This window comes from Otolemur garnettii, unplaced genomic scaffold (assembly GCF_000181295.1).
Source record: "Otolemur garnettii isolate 467f Iridium unplaced genomic scaffold, OtoGar3 scaffold00110, whole genome shotgun sequence".
NCBI classification, from domain to species: domain Eukaryota; kingdom Metazoa; phylum Chordata; class Mammalia; order Primates; family Galagidae; genus Otolemur; species Otolemur garnettii.
In genome coordinates this window covers 2,067,797-2,087,587 of record NW_003852505.1, presented here as the reverse complement: position 1 = coordinate 2,087,587, position 19,791 = coordinate 2,067,797, and the positions used below count along the sequence as shown (strand labels likewise).

Here is a 19,791-nt window from a genome sequence, read left to right as displayed (position 1 = left end):
TTTTTTTTTTTTGAGACAGAGTCTCACTATGTTGCCCTGGGTAGAGTGCCATGGCACCACAGCTCACAGCAACCTCTAACTCTTGGGCTTAAGTGATTCTCTGGCCTCAGCCTCCCAAGTAGCTGGGACCACAGGTGCCTGCCACAATGCCTGGCTATTTTTTTTGTTGCAGTTGTCATTGTTGTTTAGCTGGCCCAAGCCAGGTTCAAGCCCACCAGCCTGGGTGTATGTGGCTGGTGCCCTATCCACTGAGCTACAGCCACCCTAGAGACAAGTTCTTGCTATGTTGTTCAGGCTGATCTTGGAACTTCTGGGCTCAAGTGCTTATTCTGCCTTGGCCTCCCAGAATGCTAGGATTATAGGCATGAATGGCGGTGCCCAGCCTATATTTACAGTTTCTGACAAATACCTTGCATATATATTTTTTCCCTACAAATTAATAAGGAAAAGACAGACAACCCAAAAGACTTGGAACAGGCATGTCACAAGAGAATATGCAAATTGCCAATCAACATATTAAAAAGTACTCAACTTCACCGGTCATCAGGGAAATGCAAATGCAATCCATAAGATATCAATATACACCTACCAGGCAATACTAAGTGCTGGTGAAGATGTGAAGCATCTAGAACTCTCAATTTCTGCTTAGTAGTATAAATGGACACAATCACATAGAAAATCTGTTATTATCTACTACAGACAATCATCTATAACCTTATGCCCATATGTGCCTATATATATTCTCAACAGAAATGTATGCACATATGCACCAAAAGACAAATTCAATGGAATGAATGCAATGAGAACTAAACATCTACAACTCCAGGAAGCAATATTGGTGAATCATAAATGCAATGTTGAGTGAAAGAAGACAGACACACAAAAAAGTTGACTCTGCATAAGTCCATTTATAGAAAGTTTTAGACGTAGAAACAAAATGCATCTATGGGATTTAGAAGTCAGGACAGTAGTTGCTCTTTGGGAGAATAATGCCTGAAAGGGATGCTGGTTTCATAGGTGAAAAATCATCTGTGAAAAATCATTGAGATCATTGAACTATACATTATGATTTGTGTAGTTTTCTATAGTGTATTATAGACATCAGTAAAACTTTTTTAAAAAGAGGAAGAGACCAGTCTCCTTAGAGTATAAGAAAAATTAATTTGTAAATCATATACATGATAATGGACCAATATCTAGAATATTAGACAGTCACAACTCAATAGCAACATGATGACCCAATTAAAAATGGACGAAGACGCCAATCAGAAAAGCCTAAATGCTTATATGCTGTATGACTCTCACTATATGACATTCTGAAAAAGGTAAAACTGTAGAGACAATAAAAAGATCAGTAGTTGGATGAGTGGGGAAAAAAAGATATGAAAAATGACTAGGTTGAGGAAAAGAAAATATAATGCAAAATTCTACTCTACACAATATAAGTCACTTCTTGTCTGATATAAAGAGAATAATTAGTTCTTTTAATGCAAATATTTCAAAAATGGAGCAAAAAAATCAATGCATGAAAATCTGTTGCTTAGTTTAAATAATCAACTTCTATCGAAGAGATGTTTAAACATGAAACAAAAACTAGCATGACATTACTTTTTGCATTCAATGTCATTCACTAAATGGTTCCCACTAGCATCCGTGAAGAGCTGAAAGGCCAACCAAATGATGAAAGGCCATTCTTTTGATATTTCATACACGAAAGCGACTCAGGGGGTTACTGCACTCTATTGCTGGCCATTTGGAATCTTAGGCCTGCTGGGGAGTCACAGGTGTCAACTATCACTTGAGAGATTAAGTTGCAAATTGATGTCCCTCCTCTCCTGGACTATCTCCCATATGTATAAATTCCAAAGTCAGCAAATCAATGTACATATTTAAGTCTCTAGTTCATCTTGTTCAAATGTAAATCTTCTTGCATAGTGTATCAGCTACTCAGGTACCTCTGAGTGGAGGAAAACAAAAGCACAGAGCACCAAGTAGATAGTCTGCAGGGATGGGAGGCTGTTTCTTCGCGAGCTACCTCTAACCACAGCTCCCAAGTGATGGCACCAGTTCATGTTCCAGCTTACTTCCCCCTCTTAACTGTAACACCAGGCAAAATAATTCCTCGAATTGTCTTGCAAAAATGGGGGGAAGGTCTAGCCAGCAGAGCTCAAAATAAATGAGCACAGGAGAAGCTGAGGACATTCTAGGAGAGGAAGCAGCTGGTGAACATCTGCTAAGAAAGAGGACATTAAACTCAAGTGTATAAACACAGTTAATTCCAAATAGGCTATAGTTCTGACTTAGCTAGATAACTTCCATAGTACGTGTGTACTCTTCAGAAGTTTGTTTTTAAAAAAGTAACTCAATTCAGTATGAATTTATTAAATTATGATTATATCCATGGTGTTATACTATTTTTAGTCAAAATAATACATGGAGACCAAAAAATCTTTGAAATCATATTGACTTCAAAGTCATACAGCTAGTGTGGCTTGTAGAAGTTACTTAACCTCTCTGAGTCTCAGTTTCTCAATAAAATATAGGTTAAAACAGCATCTATTTCATGGATTCTTATGAGCTACTGTATAAGAATCACACAGAGGAATATCTTTGTAGTTCTCATAAACAGTTAATAAATGATGGTTATTCTATTAAGAAATATTAAGGTGGTCCCCAGCAGTTTTAGAGTTACTTGCTTTGTTCAAATTTGATTCTACCATTTACTAGAAATGTGACCTTAGGAATAAGTAAGTTGTCTCATCTGTAAAGTGGAGACAAGCTAACCTAGATCTTTAGGGTTATTGTGAGGACTAAATGAGACAATTCATATGTAGTGCTTATCAAAATAACTAGTACACGGTAATCACTCCATACATGTTATCTGCTATTGGTAGCGGTAACAGCACAAAGTAGATACCACCAGGCTCCTCCTACAAAAGTTTATATTTTTAGTGGTGAGAAAAGGTACATATATGTATGATCAGGCTACATAGCAGGTCATAATTGAATGGCAAAGTGAGTGATATAAGTAGCATATTCTCACCATTTCAGACAGGAGAGACCAGTAAAGGCTGGAGTAATTAACTATATTTCAGCTTTCTGATTATTCATTTTGTTGAAAATTCAAGCACTAGCCCCCTTCAATGTGGATACTCTTTGTTTTTACCTTTGCAGTGATTTCATCGGGATACCATCATTTCTGGTACTAATAATGATTATTATATTTTAGCAACTTGATTCATTTACATATGCCCACAAGAGCTGTGTTCTGATGTGGACCTGGTCACCCCCTTGGAGTTACAGCCTGTCAACACTGGTTTATTGTAAGTATTTTGAAAGTTCATGATAAGCTAAAACAACTGCACCAAGGAATTTGCCTCCTGAAAGATGCTAGGCTCCTTTAAAAGCCGATATAAAACACTTAGCATCTTTCTCACCTCTAAAACTCAAATGTATAAAGGGCCCGGGCAGGTAGCAAACAAGCGAGTGGTGCAGTCCTCGTGGTCTTGAGGCGCCACCTCATGGACATACACTCTTACAGTACCATGATTTTAAATTTGGGCAAAAAATTCTAATCTAACAAAAGAAGAAACAAAACCCCACTTTGTGGTCTAAACAAAAATGTATGAGGTCCTAGTTTGTGGCCTGTAAAGTAGAACAATGGGACTGATGCCCTGAGGTTATACCACATTCTGGTCAATATCCCATAGTACCTCTATTTGCCATGCTTCACATTAGATTCTGAATAACATAAATGTACATAATCCAGCAAACACTGACTACTCACATTTGAATACTTTAGTTGTCACAAAGCCCAAGAAAATCAAATGGCCTTATCAGAGCCTCTAAGAGTCTGCTTGATCTGATCTCTGCGTACTGCGTTTTTTTTTTTTTTTTTGAGACGGAGCCTCAAGCTATCCCCCTGGGTAGAGTGCCATGGCATCACGCTCACAGCAACCTCCAACTCTTGGGCTCAAGCGAGTCTCCTGCCTCAGCCTCCCAAGTAGCTGGGACCACAGGCGCCCACCACAACGCCTGGCCATTTTTTGGTTGCAGCCATCATTGTTGGCGGACCGGGCTGGGGATTCGAACCCGCCACCTTAGGTATATGTGGCTGGCGCCTTAGCCGCTTGAGCCACAGGCGCCGAGCCTGCATACTGCGTTTAACACATCTTTTCCTACTATATTTTGGCCACATTAGCCTCCTTTCCATTTCCTCACACATGCCAAGCTCATCTTTGACTCAGAGTCTTTGTATTTCTTGTCTCCTCTAACTCCAAAACTTCACATGGCTTGCTCCCGATCACCAATCTAGTCTCATGTCAAATGTCATTCAAGCTCTCTCAGTGACTCTACTACATCACTCCGTTCTATTTTCTTCATAGCACTCATGCTCTGAAATTAGCTTGTTCATTTACATATTTATTTTCTGTTATGTAAACTTCATGAAGGAAAAAAAACTTATCCTTCAGGTGTTATGTTCACTGTCTTATCTCCAACACACAAAACAGTGCTTGGCACATAGAAGATGCTTAATAAAAATGTGTTAAGAAAATGAATGAATGGACGGCTTGAGCCTTGCAGCCAGTACTATCATAAACCCTCAGATCTTCCACCATGCCTTATTTCAAGACAAGAAGCTTCATTATCATTATAAAGTGATAAATGGAAGAGCCATACTTCATTGATATTTCAATGTAAGAAATTTTTTTTAGGGGATTTTTTTTTCTTTTTGAGACAGAGTCTCACTATGTCACCCTTGGTAGAGTGCCATGGCATCACAGCAACCTCAGATTCTTGGGCTTAAGCCATTCTCTTGCCTCAGGCTCCCAAGTAGCTGGGACTACAGACGCCTACGCCAATGCCCAGCTATTTTTTGTTGTAGTTGTCATTATTGTTTAGCAGGCCTGGGCTGGGTTCAAAACCACCAGCCCCAGTGTATGTGGCCGGTGCCTTAACCCCTGAGCAATGGGCACCAAGCCAAGAAATTCAATTAAAAGAGAAACATACAAATAAAAACAATGACCAAAAATTACTTACGTAGAAAACATCACGTCTCTCAGTTTGGCTGTTATTCACTTCTACTTCATAAAATAAGCATCTGCTAATCAAATTCTGTGGATTTTCCCCTTGTATGTATAAGCCATTATTTTGGAAGACGAGACTTTTAATATGTGGAGGATCGGGTTTCACTGAAAGATAGAAATAAAACACAACAAATTAGCTTCCACAGTTCAGTTGATTACACACACACAGAGTCTGCCCTCATGTTGGTGGGTTCTGTGTGCATGCATTCAACCAATTGTGAGTCAATGATACTTAGAAAAATAAACAAATGATTGGAATATTTATAGACATTTTTCCCTGTCATTTTTCCCTAAACGATACAGTATAATAACTCTTAAATAGTATCTACATGGTATTAGGAATTGTAAGTAACCTAGAGATGATTTAAAGTATATGGAAGACGTGCATAAGTTATATACAAATACTGTATCATTTTACATCATGGGCTTGAGTATTTGAAGATTTTGGTATCCTTGGGGTTCTTGGACCCAATCTCCCACAGATACTGAAGGACAACTGTGTATATATGTGTGTGTGTGTGTGTATACAGGGTAGACATAAAATTTCTGTGTAATTTAAATAGTAAACTAATTGATATCTCAATAATAGAGGTTCACGAAGTTAAATCAAAATAGGGCTAATGCTTTTAATGGCCTTATATGATTAGATATATACCTTTAGAATTTCTGACTAACCATAATTAGTAGACAAAGTTTATTAAAATTGCCTAGTAAAATGAACTTAAGGAACATCTTTTGGGTATCTGGCAGATGACATGAACTCTGACCTGCATCTCGTTAGAAAATGACCAGAGTATAATCAGGACATCTAGCTGCATATAGACAATAAGAAAGTGCCTGGGCCACTGGGCCCAGATGTGCGTCTACTTGATGGGTAACCAGATACCAGATATAAGGGGCTTCCCTAGCTAATACTCACTTCTGCCAATTGACCACAATTCATGTTATAATATAAATGCACCTTGAGGACACTATGCTAAGTTATATAAGCTAGTTACAAAAAGACAAATGCTACATGATTCCACTCATGTGAAGTATCTAAAGTATAAAGTCAGATTTATAGAACCAAAAAGTAGAAGAGTACTTGTCAAGGGCTAGGAGGGAGAGGGAATTAATGTTTAATGCACATAGTTTCAATTTTACAGAAAGAAAACTTCTAGAGATCTGTTGCCCAACAAAGTGAATATACTTAACATTACTCAACCGTATAGATACTTAAAATGTTTCTGATGATAAATTAATGTTATATGATTATAATCATAATTAAGAGTAAAACGAATTTTTTAAAATAAAAAGTATTAGCCAGGTCAATTTACGTTTTCAGGAATCAGCTATACTAAGAGCAAGCAACAAAAGATAATGGATAGGTGGCCGGGTGTAGTGGCTAACAACTATAATCCTAGCATTCTGGGAGGTCGAGGTGGAGGATAGCTATAGCTCAGGAATTTGAGACCAGCCTGAGTGAGAGTGACACCCCATCTGTACTTTAAAAAAATAGAAAAACTAGCAGGGCATGATGTTAGGCACCTGTAGTCCCAGGTACTGGGGAGGCTGAGACAAGAGGATTGCCTGAGCCTAAGAGATTGAGGTTGCTGTGAGCTAAGATGATGCCACATCACTCTATCCAAGACAACAGAGTGAGACTCTGTGTCCAAAAAAAGGGGGAGGGGGCTCGGTGCCTGTGGCTCAAGCGGCTAAGGTGCCAACCACATACACCTAAGGTGGCGGGTTCAAATCCCCAGCCCGGGCCCGCCAAACAACAATGATGGCTGCAACCAAAAAATGGCCAGGCGTTGTGGTGGGCGCCTGTGGTCCCAGCTACTTGGGAGGCTGAGGCAGGAGACTCGCTTGAGCCCAGGAGTTGGAGGTTGCTGTGAGCGTGATGCCATGGCACTCTACCCAGGGGGATAGCTTTAGGCTCCATCTCAAAAAAAAAAAAAAAAGGAAAAGATAATGAATAATTAACAGAAAACAACTTGAAGATATTCCTTTTTCCTTTATGTCACTGTTAATATCCAGGGAGAAGAACAGCAAAATAAACCTTATACTCTGCTAAATAAGAGGGAAAAGAGAAGGGCTTTGCTTTAGTTTTCCCACTTGGCAAATTAGCCCAACCTACTCCCTTGGACTACAAACTAAGCTACTTTGGTCCACTATTAGAATTCACTTCCATGATGATGTGAAGGTGTGGTAAACAGTGTTCTGTTTACAGACTTGGGAGCCTTTTCGATTGATGGCTATTTGCCCATAAATCATCTTAGCCAGAGTCTGAGTTCCCTGTTGGGATATTATACCAAATAAATCATTATGCTTATGGCATTTTGCTTTAGAGATTTGAAAAACACTTTTATACACATTATATCATTTACACCTTATGACAATGCTTGAGGCCAAGAAGGACTACATATTCCATTTCACCAATAAGAAAATACTTGAGGATAGTTTATATGCCTTATCCAAAATGTAGAAGTTAGAACTTCAGTCAGATATTTTGTGTTCAAGTTTAAATCTCTTTCTAAGGAGGCCAACATGAAGCTGATACATCCAGATATGACCATATTGGTTGTTAGGATGGATCAGTACTCACACCATACAGTGTTAAATATGTTTAGTATCATACCTGATTATACTACTTCAATCTAAGCTTTTTCAAAGGAAGAATTAGATTATTCAGGAACTGCATATGATCACATAAGCATTACCCTCTCAAGAATCATAACTAAAAAGAGAATAGATCTCAGAGTCAGCCTGTGTTCTGGCTACAAACGTTTGCCCCCTCCAAAACTCATGTTGAAACTTAATCCCCAATGTGGTAATACCAGGTGAGGCTCTGAAAGGTGACTGGAGTTTTATGGGTTAATGGATTGATGGTTTATCATGGGAGTGGGACTGGTGGGTTTATAAAAGGAAGAGAGAGACTTAAGCTAGCACACTCGGCTTCCTCGCCATGTGATTCCCTGTATTCCCTTGGGACTCCACAGAAAGTTCCCACCAGTAAGAAAGCCGTTACCAGATTTGGCCCCTTGACCTTGGACTCCTCAGCCTCAAGAACTGTAAGAAATAAATCCCTTCCTTTTTCCTTTTTTTTTTAATAGAAACAAAGTCTTACTCTGTTGCCTAGTCTAGAATCTTAAACTCCTGGGCTCAAAGGATTCTTCCACCTCAGCCTCCCAAGTAGCTAGAACTATAGGCATGTGCCATCATGCCTGGACTCCTTTTCTTTATAAATTACCCAGAATCAGAGATTCTGTTGTAAGCAACGGATGAATTGTTGAAATTACTAGAGTCCTGAGTATTTCCTCTTCTGTGTAAAAAAGCATAAAAGTTTTATGCTACTAAAGAAAATGGACTAATAAAACTCTAATCTTCGTTCTACAACTAAGTCCTCTAAGTCTCAGCACATCCTAAATAAACAAGAATAAGGATAAAGCACTTGGCACATGTGTTCAATAAATATTAGAATTTCCAAGCTTATGTCTTTAAAAAGAATCAGAAAAAGTATACATAAATATTGAATAGTCCCTTGTTTTGGTAAGATCTTGAGACCAAACCATCATTCTTTATTATGTTTATTGGTTGTTCAAAAGAACCCTTTTTACCCACGTCGTCAAAATAGACTTCTAAAAACTTACCATGAGAAGTTAAAGGCACTATATTGAAGGATGGTCTAATTTTTCCTGCATTATCCTTGACCACTATTTGGACACTGGGTTGTTCAAAAGTATAATCCTTCACTTTAGTCAGATCAAAGGAACAACTAATGTGTTGACCTTCTCTATAGATGTCTTCACACTGAAGAATCTTTCCCAGGCTTCTGTGCCTACAAGAGAAAATGAGACAACCTTCTGTACTATTTTTATCAAAGTATTCAGTAAACAATGGCAATTTTTTTTTTTAATGACTGAAGGAGATGTCCATGAAAAGAAATATTTGCAATAAGACAAGATTGCTTTTTTTAAAAACCCATTTGTAGGAGATAGGATCCCTTTGCTCAAGACATGGCAGTTCGCCTCAACGTGCTCCCTCTGGAGACTATTTCTGAGAAGCATTTCCTTGAGGATCTGAGCTTCTACACCTGCCTATTGATGTGCAGGAATGCGTAGAGTGACTCTCCCTAGGGGGTGTGGAGAAACAGCTGAGGTGTTAGCTGGGGGTGGACAGACCGGTCTTGGAGCATTGGGTTCTATTCTCTGCCTTTCTCCTTCATTAGCATTATAATGTGTAACTTTACCTTGGGCAAGCGAGGACTGACAACCAGGCTCCAAAATGTTTTACTCTAAACAAAATCAATTGTATATGCGTTCCTCAGCCTTCACACTAAATTGTAATCTTAAATGGTTGCTTCTTCATGTTACTTGACTTCTTTGTATATGTGTTAAATTCTTACTAAATGATGGAAAGTATATAAGATAATCAGTAAAGTTTAGTGGGGCCGCCGACCAGAGCGAGTCCCGGTCTCCCTTAAAGATTCATTCCGTCTGCAGTTCTTTCCCCTGCGTCACCGGATCAGAAGCTCCAAGGAACACACAACAACACCCATTTTAAAATATAGCTCATTTCATACACCAAGCAGAAAAGACTATTCCTTCTTGATGAACATGGGTACTGTCAGTGGCTATGGAAATTACTAGAGTCCTAAGTATTTCCTCTTCTGTGCAAAAGAAGGTGTTCTGAGACCAAGAGGAGAAGTTTTATGCCTCTTGAAAACGCCCATCTGCTGAATTCATTCCATAGTTCCTAGCTGGCACCTCTGCCTGCTCCTTCCTTGTTTGCTCAGCTTGTTCCTTTCCCTCGTCTTCTGTTTGTGGAGCAGAGCGCTCACACTCACATTCATCTCTGTTTCTGACACTTGCTCACCTCTAGTTTATCACTCCCAACCCTTGACCATAATTTCTATGCTGGGGATTCCTAGTCCTGATTTCTTACCTCAGAGCTAGCCCCAGACCTCCGTCTGCTCTATTTGAACTTTCTACTCTTGCCTCAAATTTGGTGTCCAAAATTTATTATGCACCTTCTTTTCTACTGAACTGCTTATTCCAGCCTTCCCATTTGTATCAGTTACAGCTCATTTTCTCCAGGCTCCTAGATTTAGATACTTTGAAATCACCTTTTCCCCCTGTATTCTATCACCAAATTCTGTTCTTTCTTCCTTTGTAAAGTTTCTTGGATCCTTGCCTTCTATGCTATTCCCATTGCCCACACCTTGATTCACACCCTAATCACTTGTGGCTTCATTTCTTCTCCAGACTGACCTTCCTGACCTTCATTATTAATGCTCTCCAATCGGCTCGGTGCCTGTGGCTCAAGCGGCTAAGGCGCCAGCCACATACACCTAAGGTGGCAGGTTCGAATCCAGCCCAGGCCCGCCAAACAACAATAATGGCTGCAACCAAAAAACAGCCAGGCATTGTGGTGGGCGCCTATAATCCCAGCTACTTGGGAGGCTGAGGCAAGAGACTCGCTTGAGCCCAGGAGTTGGAGGTTGCTGTGAGCAGTGAAGCCAGGGTACTCTACCCAGGGGCTCAGCTTGAGGCTCTGTTTCAAAAAAAAAAAAAAGAAAAAAGAAAAAAAATGCTCTCCAATCACTGCCACATCAATCTTCCAAAACACAATGACTTTCTAAGTGTCTTCCTTTAATGTGTGGCTTTAAATACCTCATGTAAGTAGTACTGCTGGTATCTTATTTCCCATTTCTCATCTATATATACCTCCCCCCAGTAATCATCAGCATCTAGCCCCATGCAAATAGACAGAATGTGTTCACTACACTTTTTGGCCTGTCTCCACCTAGGCTAGCAGAGAACTCTGTTTTTAGTAACTGGCAGAATACACTGCATCAAACCTTATCTTACTGTTCACAATGGAAATTGTGCACAGGTTCTGCAGAAAAGGAAGATAAACTTAAAATAATGAACTAAGAGTAAAAAGTCCTAAGCCCTTGAACTGTTACTTCAGAATCCTCTGTATCAATGTAAAATGTATATTTTTCTAACTCTCTCCCAGAGAATCTGACTTAGAAGGCTTTTTCAGGGCCTAGGAACCAGAATTCTGAAAGTGCCGCTCCAGGGGATCCTGCCACTAATCAGTTAAAAAAAAAAAAAAAGGCTTAGCACCTGTAGCACAGTGGTTACAGTGCTGGCCACATGCACTGAGGCTGGCAGGTTCAAATCCAGCCCAGGCCAGCTAAACAACAATGACAACTGCAACAAAAAATAGGGCATTATGGCAGGTACCTATAGTCCCAGCTACTTGGGAGGCTTAGGCAAGAGAATTGCTCAAGCCCAAGAGTTTGACGTTGCTGTGAGTTGTGATGCCATAGCACTCTACCCAGAGCAACATAGTGAGACTCTGTCTTAAAAAAAAAAAAAAAAGAAAGAAAAAAACACCTCAGGCTAGGCACAGTGGCTCACACCTGTAATCCTAGCACTCTATGAGGCTGAGGTGGATGGATGGCTTGAGCTCATGAGATTGAGACCAGCCTGAGCAACATCGAGACTTTGTCTTTACTAAAAATATAAAAACTGAGGCAAAAGGATTGCTTAAGCCCAAGAGTTGGAGGTTGTTGTGAGCTATGATGCTCGGGCACTCTACCCAGGGTGACAGCTTAAGATTCTGTCTCAAACAAACAAAAACCCTCAGAGCTAATATATTTACTTTCAAAGGCTGTGCAAAAAGATTTTTCAATATGGAAAATGCTCTCTTCCTCCAAAAGGTAGTATATAAGCTTTTCCTCCTTGTTGGAGGCCCCTGTAGTTTATAAGAGAAAATAATGTTTTAAAAATTAAGTTATTGTCATGAGTACTTTTTGGATTAGACAATTCTGGAATGCTTTCTGCCCATGGCCAGAAAGAGAAACTAGAGAAAGTTATGACATGTTTCTTACATAACTAACAAAAACCATGTATAAAATTATTTTTTTAAATGAAAGGAACTCCTCTAACAGGTAATCTTTTAGATCCTTTCTTTCATTTTTATAACCCGAGTATTTCAATATGGCCTCTAGAAATAAAATGTTAAAACCAATTACATTTGGTTATAATTTAGAGATAATAATGGCAAAATACCAGCTCTGGATAGACATATTTTTGGACTTCTTGTGAAAGACTTAGAGATAAGCGAAGATAGCAGGTGATTCCTGTTAAAATTTACACACTGAATTCCTCTTCAGAATCACATTGCAGACATGAGGAGGAAATGGATAAATTAAAGACTATTTCCTCAAGTCTGAAGATGATTAATGTGGTAAGAAAAATTCCCGAAAATTAATTGGCATGGCTAGTCTGTGGCTACTCAGGTCAGGCTCCTTTCAATGCCAGACTATCCCTGCAGGGACACAAGTCACTGCCCTGTGGCTTTAAGGAATTACTTTGAATTCAAAAAATGACTCCACATTTTCTAGGCAGGGATCAGGGAAAACAGTCTTTGGCAGTTTGTTTGATGTCATTTATACTAGTACCTAAACCATTTCTGGGTGGCTCAGTAGTAGTACTGTGTCCTAACTCCCTTTTGTGGTTTTGAATGGAAGGATCTAGCTAGGGGAAAAGGGGGAAAAGAAGGTATGGGTGAATACAAGTGGGGGAATAGGCCAGCACTGTGTGCTGACGACATGTGCAAGCCAATGAGGATGAATAATAATAAAAAAAATAATGACAGCTATCAGATGTTAAGTGTTTACTCTATACATACTAGCAGTGGCAGCTTCAAATACTTTTCATACAGTAACAGCCCTCACAGCAACCTTAAGAAGGAGATACTATTATTACTATCTCCATTTTACAGATTACAAACCTGAGGCTCAGAGAGAAGGAACTTACCCAAAATCACACTGCAGTAAGGAAGAGAACCAGGATTTTGAACCCAAGAAGTATGGCCAGAAAGAATAAGATTCAAGGTGCTAAGGGCAAGAGATAGAATCTGTGCCACCTATACCAGTGGTTCTCAACCTTCCTAATGCTGCTATGTATTTTCATTGTTACAAAGGGGTTGCGACTCACAGGTTGAGAACCGCTGATCTATACCACTCAACAGAACTTTCTGGGATTATGGAAATGTTGCACATCTGTGCTGTCTAATACAAGAGCCACTAGTCACCCGTGAAATTGGCTAGTAAGACTGAGCAACTTCAGTTTGAATTTGACCTAATTTTAAATAGTTTTGATTTAATGTAAATAGCCGCGTGTAGCTGGTGGCTCTTGCATTGGATAGTGTCCACTACAGAAAGCACACTTGCTGGTGGTACAGCTCTGGGCGAGTGCATAACAAGAAAAGGAGCTTTGATTACCTCCCCCCCCCCTTGGATGCCAGTGAACTGCCACTCTCTTGGAATTGCCTCTTGAGCCACCTCCATTGGTTATACAGACAAAAAGACATCAGCTAGGGGCTGAAAGGCTGCCTAAGCACCATCTGCTATTGGCTTTGGCAAAATCCTGTATGGGCCCAGAGGAAGAGGAATGTTTTTGAATTTGTTGGTCTAGTTTTGTTGTATTTGTTTTTTTGAGAAAGAGTTGTACTCTGTCACCCCAGCTAGAGAGCCTTGGTGTCAGCATAGTTCACAGCAACTTCAAAGTCCTGGGCTCAAGCCATCCTCCTGCCTCAGCCTCCTGAGTAGTTAGGACTACATGTGCCTGCCACAATGCCTGGCTAGTTTTTCTACTTCTAGTAGAGATGAGGTCTTGCTCTTGCTCAGGCTGGTCTTGAACTCCTGAGTTCAAATGATCCTCTTGCCTTAGCCTCTCAGAATGAGCTACCACACCACACTGTTGGGCCAGATTTTTGTAATTCATTCACCCAGAGGGAACACTCTTTCTACGGTTTTCAATGAGACTTGGTTTGTGCTAGTATATCCCCAAGGCACTTCTCTATTTGTCTTATAACAACTCAAAGGACTAGGCTACCATCTATCTCCAGTACCATCCCCACACACTAGTAGCTAGGTTACTTCCCTACGTAGTCTGCCATGGAATGAGATAATTTTAAGACTTCCCTTCTTTTCCTATGCCTTACATAGACTCTCTCTCTCTCTCTCTTTTTTTTTTTTTTGAGACAGAGTTTCACTATGTTACCCTTGGTAGAGTGCTATGGCCTCACAGCTCACAGCAACCTCAAACTCTTGGGCTTAAGCTATTCTCTTGCCTCAGACTCCCGAGTAGCTGGGACTACAGGCACCTGCCCCAACGCCCAGGTTTTGGTTGCAGTTGTCATAGTTGTTTAGCAGGCCCAGGCCGGGTTTGAACCTGCCAGCTTGGGTGTATGTGGCCAGCACTCTATTCACTGAGCTACGGGCGCCGAGCCACACAGACTTCTTATCCAGACTCTTTAAAGGTTTTCCCTATGGCTCTACCAATAATGACTCCAGGTAATAAACACAGGGATCATACAAACTCACAAGACATTTTAAAAGCCTGAGTAACAGCTCTCCCTAACCTTTACTGCAACATCAACAGAGCCAGACTACTCCTTGTATGGCTTAGTTGTTTGGCCCCTTTACTAGCTATTTGTCAGGGAGCCACATCTACTCAAATGCTTCTCTCTTTTTATTCCTCAACTATAATGCTACTCAGTTACTACTAAGTCCTTACCCTAACCCTGAATGTTCTCTAGCTTTGGGTCCTACACCAAACATTCACAACTTATTTATGAAACACCTACCACGTGACAGGCACCATGGGAAACAACACACAGCCCCTGCTCTCAAGGGAGATTGCAGCCTGTGACAGGCCACTACCAAGTAAACAGGAAATGACAACACAATGTGCTGAGTACTATGACATGGGAAAGCGTAAGGTGCCATGTCTAGACTTGAGAGGGCAAGGGTTTCTGGAGAGGAAATGGTGTCCAAGCTAAGGACAAATAAGAGGTGAAAAGGAAAGGCCTGGGCTACAAGAGGATGCAGAATGTTTCCACTATTCTGTTGGAATATTCTGTTTGAATCCCAGCATTCTGCTGGAGTGTTTCAAGAGTCAGTTTGAAAAACCAAAAGAATTTCAGTGTGGGTGTGGCACCTTAAAGGAGTAGGGCACTGGCCCCATATACCACCACGGTGGCAGGTTCAAACCTGGCCCCAGCCAAAAGCTGCAAAAAAAAAAAAAAAAAGCATTTCAGTGTGGGACAGTAGGCTGCAAGAAGGGCAAGGGTACATGAAGGCAGATGTGATGGAGGCTGGAGAATTTGACAGGGGCCAAGTCATAAAGGGCTCTGTCGAGCTGAAGAGTTTGGACTTTAATCTGAAGCCACCAGAGAACCACTGAGGAGTTTTAAATGAAGGAGAAACAACAGGTACCAAGAATGAGCAACTGAAACTATGAAACCTCAAATGGAAATTATTTACATCCAATGGTGTAAATGGCTGGTGGGGGACAAACCTCCAGACAGAACCACATAATCTCAGTGCCATCTGGCTTCACCTGCAGGTCCTCTCAACTATGCCAGGAGGACACTTCCACCAGGGAGGAGGGTCAATGTGAACCCCTCCTCACTTTGGAGGTTTTCATTCAAAACTTAATGTGATTTTTTTGCACTCTATTCCATGATACAGCCATCAGTGTTTTGATGTACCAAAACTACTTTCAACCCAGTCATCAGGCAAAATAGGGACTCTAGGATGAAAGGCTGTGTTTATCCCATAGTTTCAGAAGTCCTGGACATGACTCTTCCCATCCCATTCTCTCAGAAGCAGCCTTAACAAATGCTACTAAGGGGGACACGGCCACATAGAGGGCAGACTTCTAATGCCAGGTCTTTCCTTCTCTGTCTGGTATCATACTGACTAAATATCTCCATTCCTTGGAACAATCTCCCCCAGAGGCCAGCCTCTAAGAAACTCCCTCATGTGGTCAGTCTTCTCCCTTCATCGAAGCCTGCCAGCCTCCCCACCATCCCTACCACCACCTTGAGCTCCTCCCTTGCTTCCCACAGGAGTCTATCCCTCTGCAATAGCCTTCAGCACACCCCGTCTTATTTTATTATGAGTAACCACACTAGGCACTATCCCTCCCTCTATATTTTAACACATTAACTGCCATGTGAGTTGTATTTAACTTACGCTAGTTTTGAGCCCAGGACCTCGTGTAGTATATATAACTCACATGTCTCTTGGCCTAATAAGACACTGTGGCCCCAAGGAAAAACTTTTTTTTTCCTCATACGGCAGCCAGTGTGTTAAGCTTTAAGAGCAAAAAGACATGTTTCTTGTCTCTGCTGCTGATTTAGTGCTTTATCCACACAGGATGCTAAATAAACATTTGCTGAATTGAACTGGATTAACTTGACTCATTCTTTCTTCCTTGTTATGTTGCTAGTAATTCTAGGCTTTAAGGAAAGGAAATGATTGAAGACTAACTTAGAAATTTAACAAAGTTTGTAGTAGGTATAGTGACAAATATCAAACACCAAAGTATCAAATACCAAAATATCACTTATTTTGTGGGACACTAAACTAGTTTTTGACCCTAGGCATAGCATCATTCCCTTTTTTTTTTTTTTTGGAAACTGCCTGTCGCTCACTCACATGGGCTATGGGCCACTGCCTTAGCCTAGCCCATGGCAACTAAAACTCCCGGGCTCATGCTATCATCCGCCTTAGCCTCCTGAGTAGCTGGGACAACAGGTACCTGCCACCACCCCCAGCTAATTTTTCTATTTTAGTAGAGACAGGGTCTCGCTTTGCTCAGGCTAGTCCTGAACTCATAACCTCAAGCTATACTCCTGCCTTGGCCTCCCAGAATGCTAGGATTATAGGCCACCACGCCCAGCCCATTATTGCCTTTATAAAAAGTAAATAATAACTCGTACATTGTTGATGGGAATGTAAGATAGTCCAACTGTTCTAGAAAATAGTTTGACTTTTTTTTTTATAAAACTAAATATGCAGTTACAATATGACCCATCGATTTTACTCTTGGGCATTTATTATACAGAAATGAAAAGTTATTTTCACATAAGAAACCTGTATATTAATATTTATAGCAGCTTCATTCATGGTAGCAAAACAATAACAACCCTGGAAACAAAGATCCCCTTTAATGAATGAATGGTTAAATAAACTGGTACATCCACATCACGGACTACTACTCAGCAATATAGAGAAATGAACTCTTTGTTGTTTTAGGTTTTTTTTTTTTTTTTTTTTTTTGAGATGGAGTCTCACTTTGTCCCCCTGGGTAGAGTGTCGTGGTATCATCATAGCTCACAGTAACTTCAGTCTCTTAGGCTCCAGTGAGTCTCTTGCCTCAGCCTCCTGAGTACCTGATACTACTAGCCACAATACCCAGCTAGTTTTTCTGTTTTTAGTAGATATGGGGTCTTGCCCTTACGCAGGCTGGTCTCAAACTCCTGAGCTCAAGCAATCTACTGGCCTTGGTCTCCCAAAGTGAGCCACTGCACCCTGCCATGAACTCTTGATAGGTACAAGTTGTATAGAACTTGTAACTATGATACCAACTCAAACTGATTCACCATGACTTAAGTTGCTACAGATGGTGCAGAGCCAAAAATCACAAGTCATGTAGCTGGAGTATACACAGTGAGAAAGGGTTTTAAATCCCTAAATAATAAACACCACAAGCCTGACTGTGATTTGCGTCACCTGGGACTAGTTAGAAATGGCATAAAAGCTGGAACCACCCCAAGATCAAGGAGACAGATTTGAGCATTGGCTCTTGTATGCTTGACAGTGACTTGCAATAAAGCTTTTTCTTTTCTCAAAAGCTAGTGTCATACTACTGGCTTCTGTGCACATCAGGAAGTCAGCATGTTGCTCCCGAAACAATCTCAAGGGCATTATGCTGAGTAAAAAAGAAAAGCCAGTCTTTAGTGGTTATTTACTGTAGGATTCCATTGTAGTAACATTATTGCAATGAAAAAAAAATATAAAGATGGAAAACAGGTTAGAAACTTGGGGGAAAGGAGTGAGAGAGAGGTGGGGTACAGAAGGGAGGTGGGTGTGGCAATAAAAGGGCAACTGCAAAGATACTTGTGGTGATAGAACCATTCTGTGTCTTCACAAGAGAAAACATTACATACAACTACACACACGGGTACATGTCAAACTGGTGAAATATGAATAAGCTTAGTGGATTGTACCTATGACAATTTTCTGGTTTATGATATTGTACTACAGTTGCACAAGATGTCACCACTTGGAGAAATCGGGTAAACAGTATACGGGATCTTCCTGCACACTGTTTTTTTGCAATATAAGTTCTGTGGGTCTATATTTTTTTAATTTTTTATTATTGTTTCAGGTTAATTTCAGGGTACAAAGAATTAGTTTACAATGTTTGCATTTATTAGGTAGACTCCCTCTTATAATTGTTGTGGGTCTACATTTTAAAATATAATTTTTTTAAGTAGACACCAAAGCAGATGCATTTTTTCCCCTGAAGAAATTGCCCATCTTCTTAAATCTGCAGAGAATAGACTGGTTTTTTTTTAAACTAGATTGGAGCCAAAGGCTCCTAACACAATCACAATTAGTATTCCAATAACTCTACTGCACGTACTCACCAATAGTAGAAAGTATAGTTAGTGTCAGGACTTGTATTCTTGCCAGGGAGCCAAGAGCATTTCATATATCTCAGGTTGTGCCAAACACATTGGAGCTCAGTCACAGCTGTCTCAGGATCACCTGGAAAATCCAAGCCAAAAGTTTAGTACCTTTCTTTCCTTGTAATGCAAACCACCCAACTGCTCTGTGAAATGGGGGATGGTGAAGGTGTTTAACAGTGCTTTCCCAGAAAGCTAACCCCTAATCTCTCACCCCATTTTACCCAGACATCACCCAGGAAGGAGAAAATCCAAATCTAATTTGTTCACAACTTTCTCTCTCACATCCTGATACAAAGAAATTATTTCTGGGAGGGTGCAGGGTGGCTTACACCTGTAACCCCAGAACTCTGAGAGGCTGATGCAGGATTTCTTGAGCTCAGGAGTTTGAGACTAGCTTGAGCAAAGCAAGACCTAGTCTCTACTAAAAATAGAAAACTTAGCATGGTGTAGTGGCATGCACCTGTGGTTCCAGCTACTTAGGAGGCTGAGACAAAAGAATTGCTTGGGGGCTGCACCTGTGGCTCAGTGAGTGGGGTGGTGGCCCCATATACCAAGGGTGGCGGGTTCAAACCTGGCCCCGGCCAAACTGCAAAAAAAAAAAGAATTGCTTGAGCCCAAGAGTTTGAGGCTGTGAGCTATGAAAGCATGGCATTCAACCTCAGGGCAAATGAGTCAGATTCTGTCTCAAAAAAAAAAAAAAAAAGATGAAGAAGAAAAGAAAAAAGAAAACATCTGTGAGGGACCCTAGCTCTTATTCCACAGGCAATGACTACATTCCTAAATGAGTACAGAAATACAAACTACCCCTATATCTAGCAGTCACAAAAAAAAAATAAACTTTATTGTGGTATAATTTACCTTCCTATCTTTTGATCAATACTGACACAACTTGCTGGGCACGGTGGCTCATGCCTGTAATCCCAGCACTTTGGGAGGCCAAGGCAGGAGGACTGCTTGAGCATAGGGGTTCGAGACCAGCCTGAGCAAGAGCGAGACCCCACTCCTACTAAAAATACAAAAATTAGCTGAGCATTGTGGTAGGCACCTGTAGTCCCAGCTACTCAGGAAGCTGAAGCAAGACGATTGCTTGGCACAAGAGTTTGAGGTTGCTGTGACCTATGACGCCCTGCCCTGGCACTCTACCCAGGGCAACAAAGTG

The 19,791-nt window shown here is 40.6% G+C and overlaps 1 protein-coding gene across 1 annotated transcript in view; it reads right to left on the bottom strand.

Moving 5' to 3' along the window:
• IL13RA1 (interleukin 13 receptor subunit alpha 1) overlaps positions 1–19,791 on the bottom strand; it is a 60,777-nt gene that overhangs the window by 31,717 nt on the left and 9,269 nt on the right. Inside the window, exons 4-6 of the mRNA XM_023517405.1 lie at positions 18,591–18,711; positions 8,720–8,907; positions 5,041–5,192 (exon numbers count right to left, since the gene is read on the bottom strand). Coding sequence (XP_023373173.1) covers positions 5,041–5,192; positions 8,720–8,907; positions 18,591–18,711 — 461 coding nt within the window. The remainder of the gene's footprint in view (positions 1–5,040; positions 5,193–8,719; positions 8,908–18,590; positions 18,712–19,791) is intronic.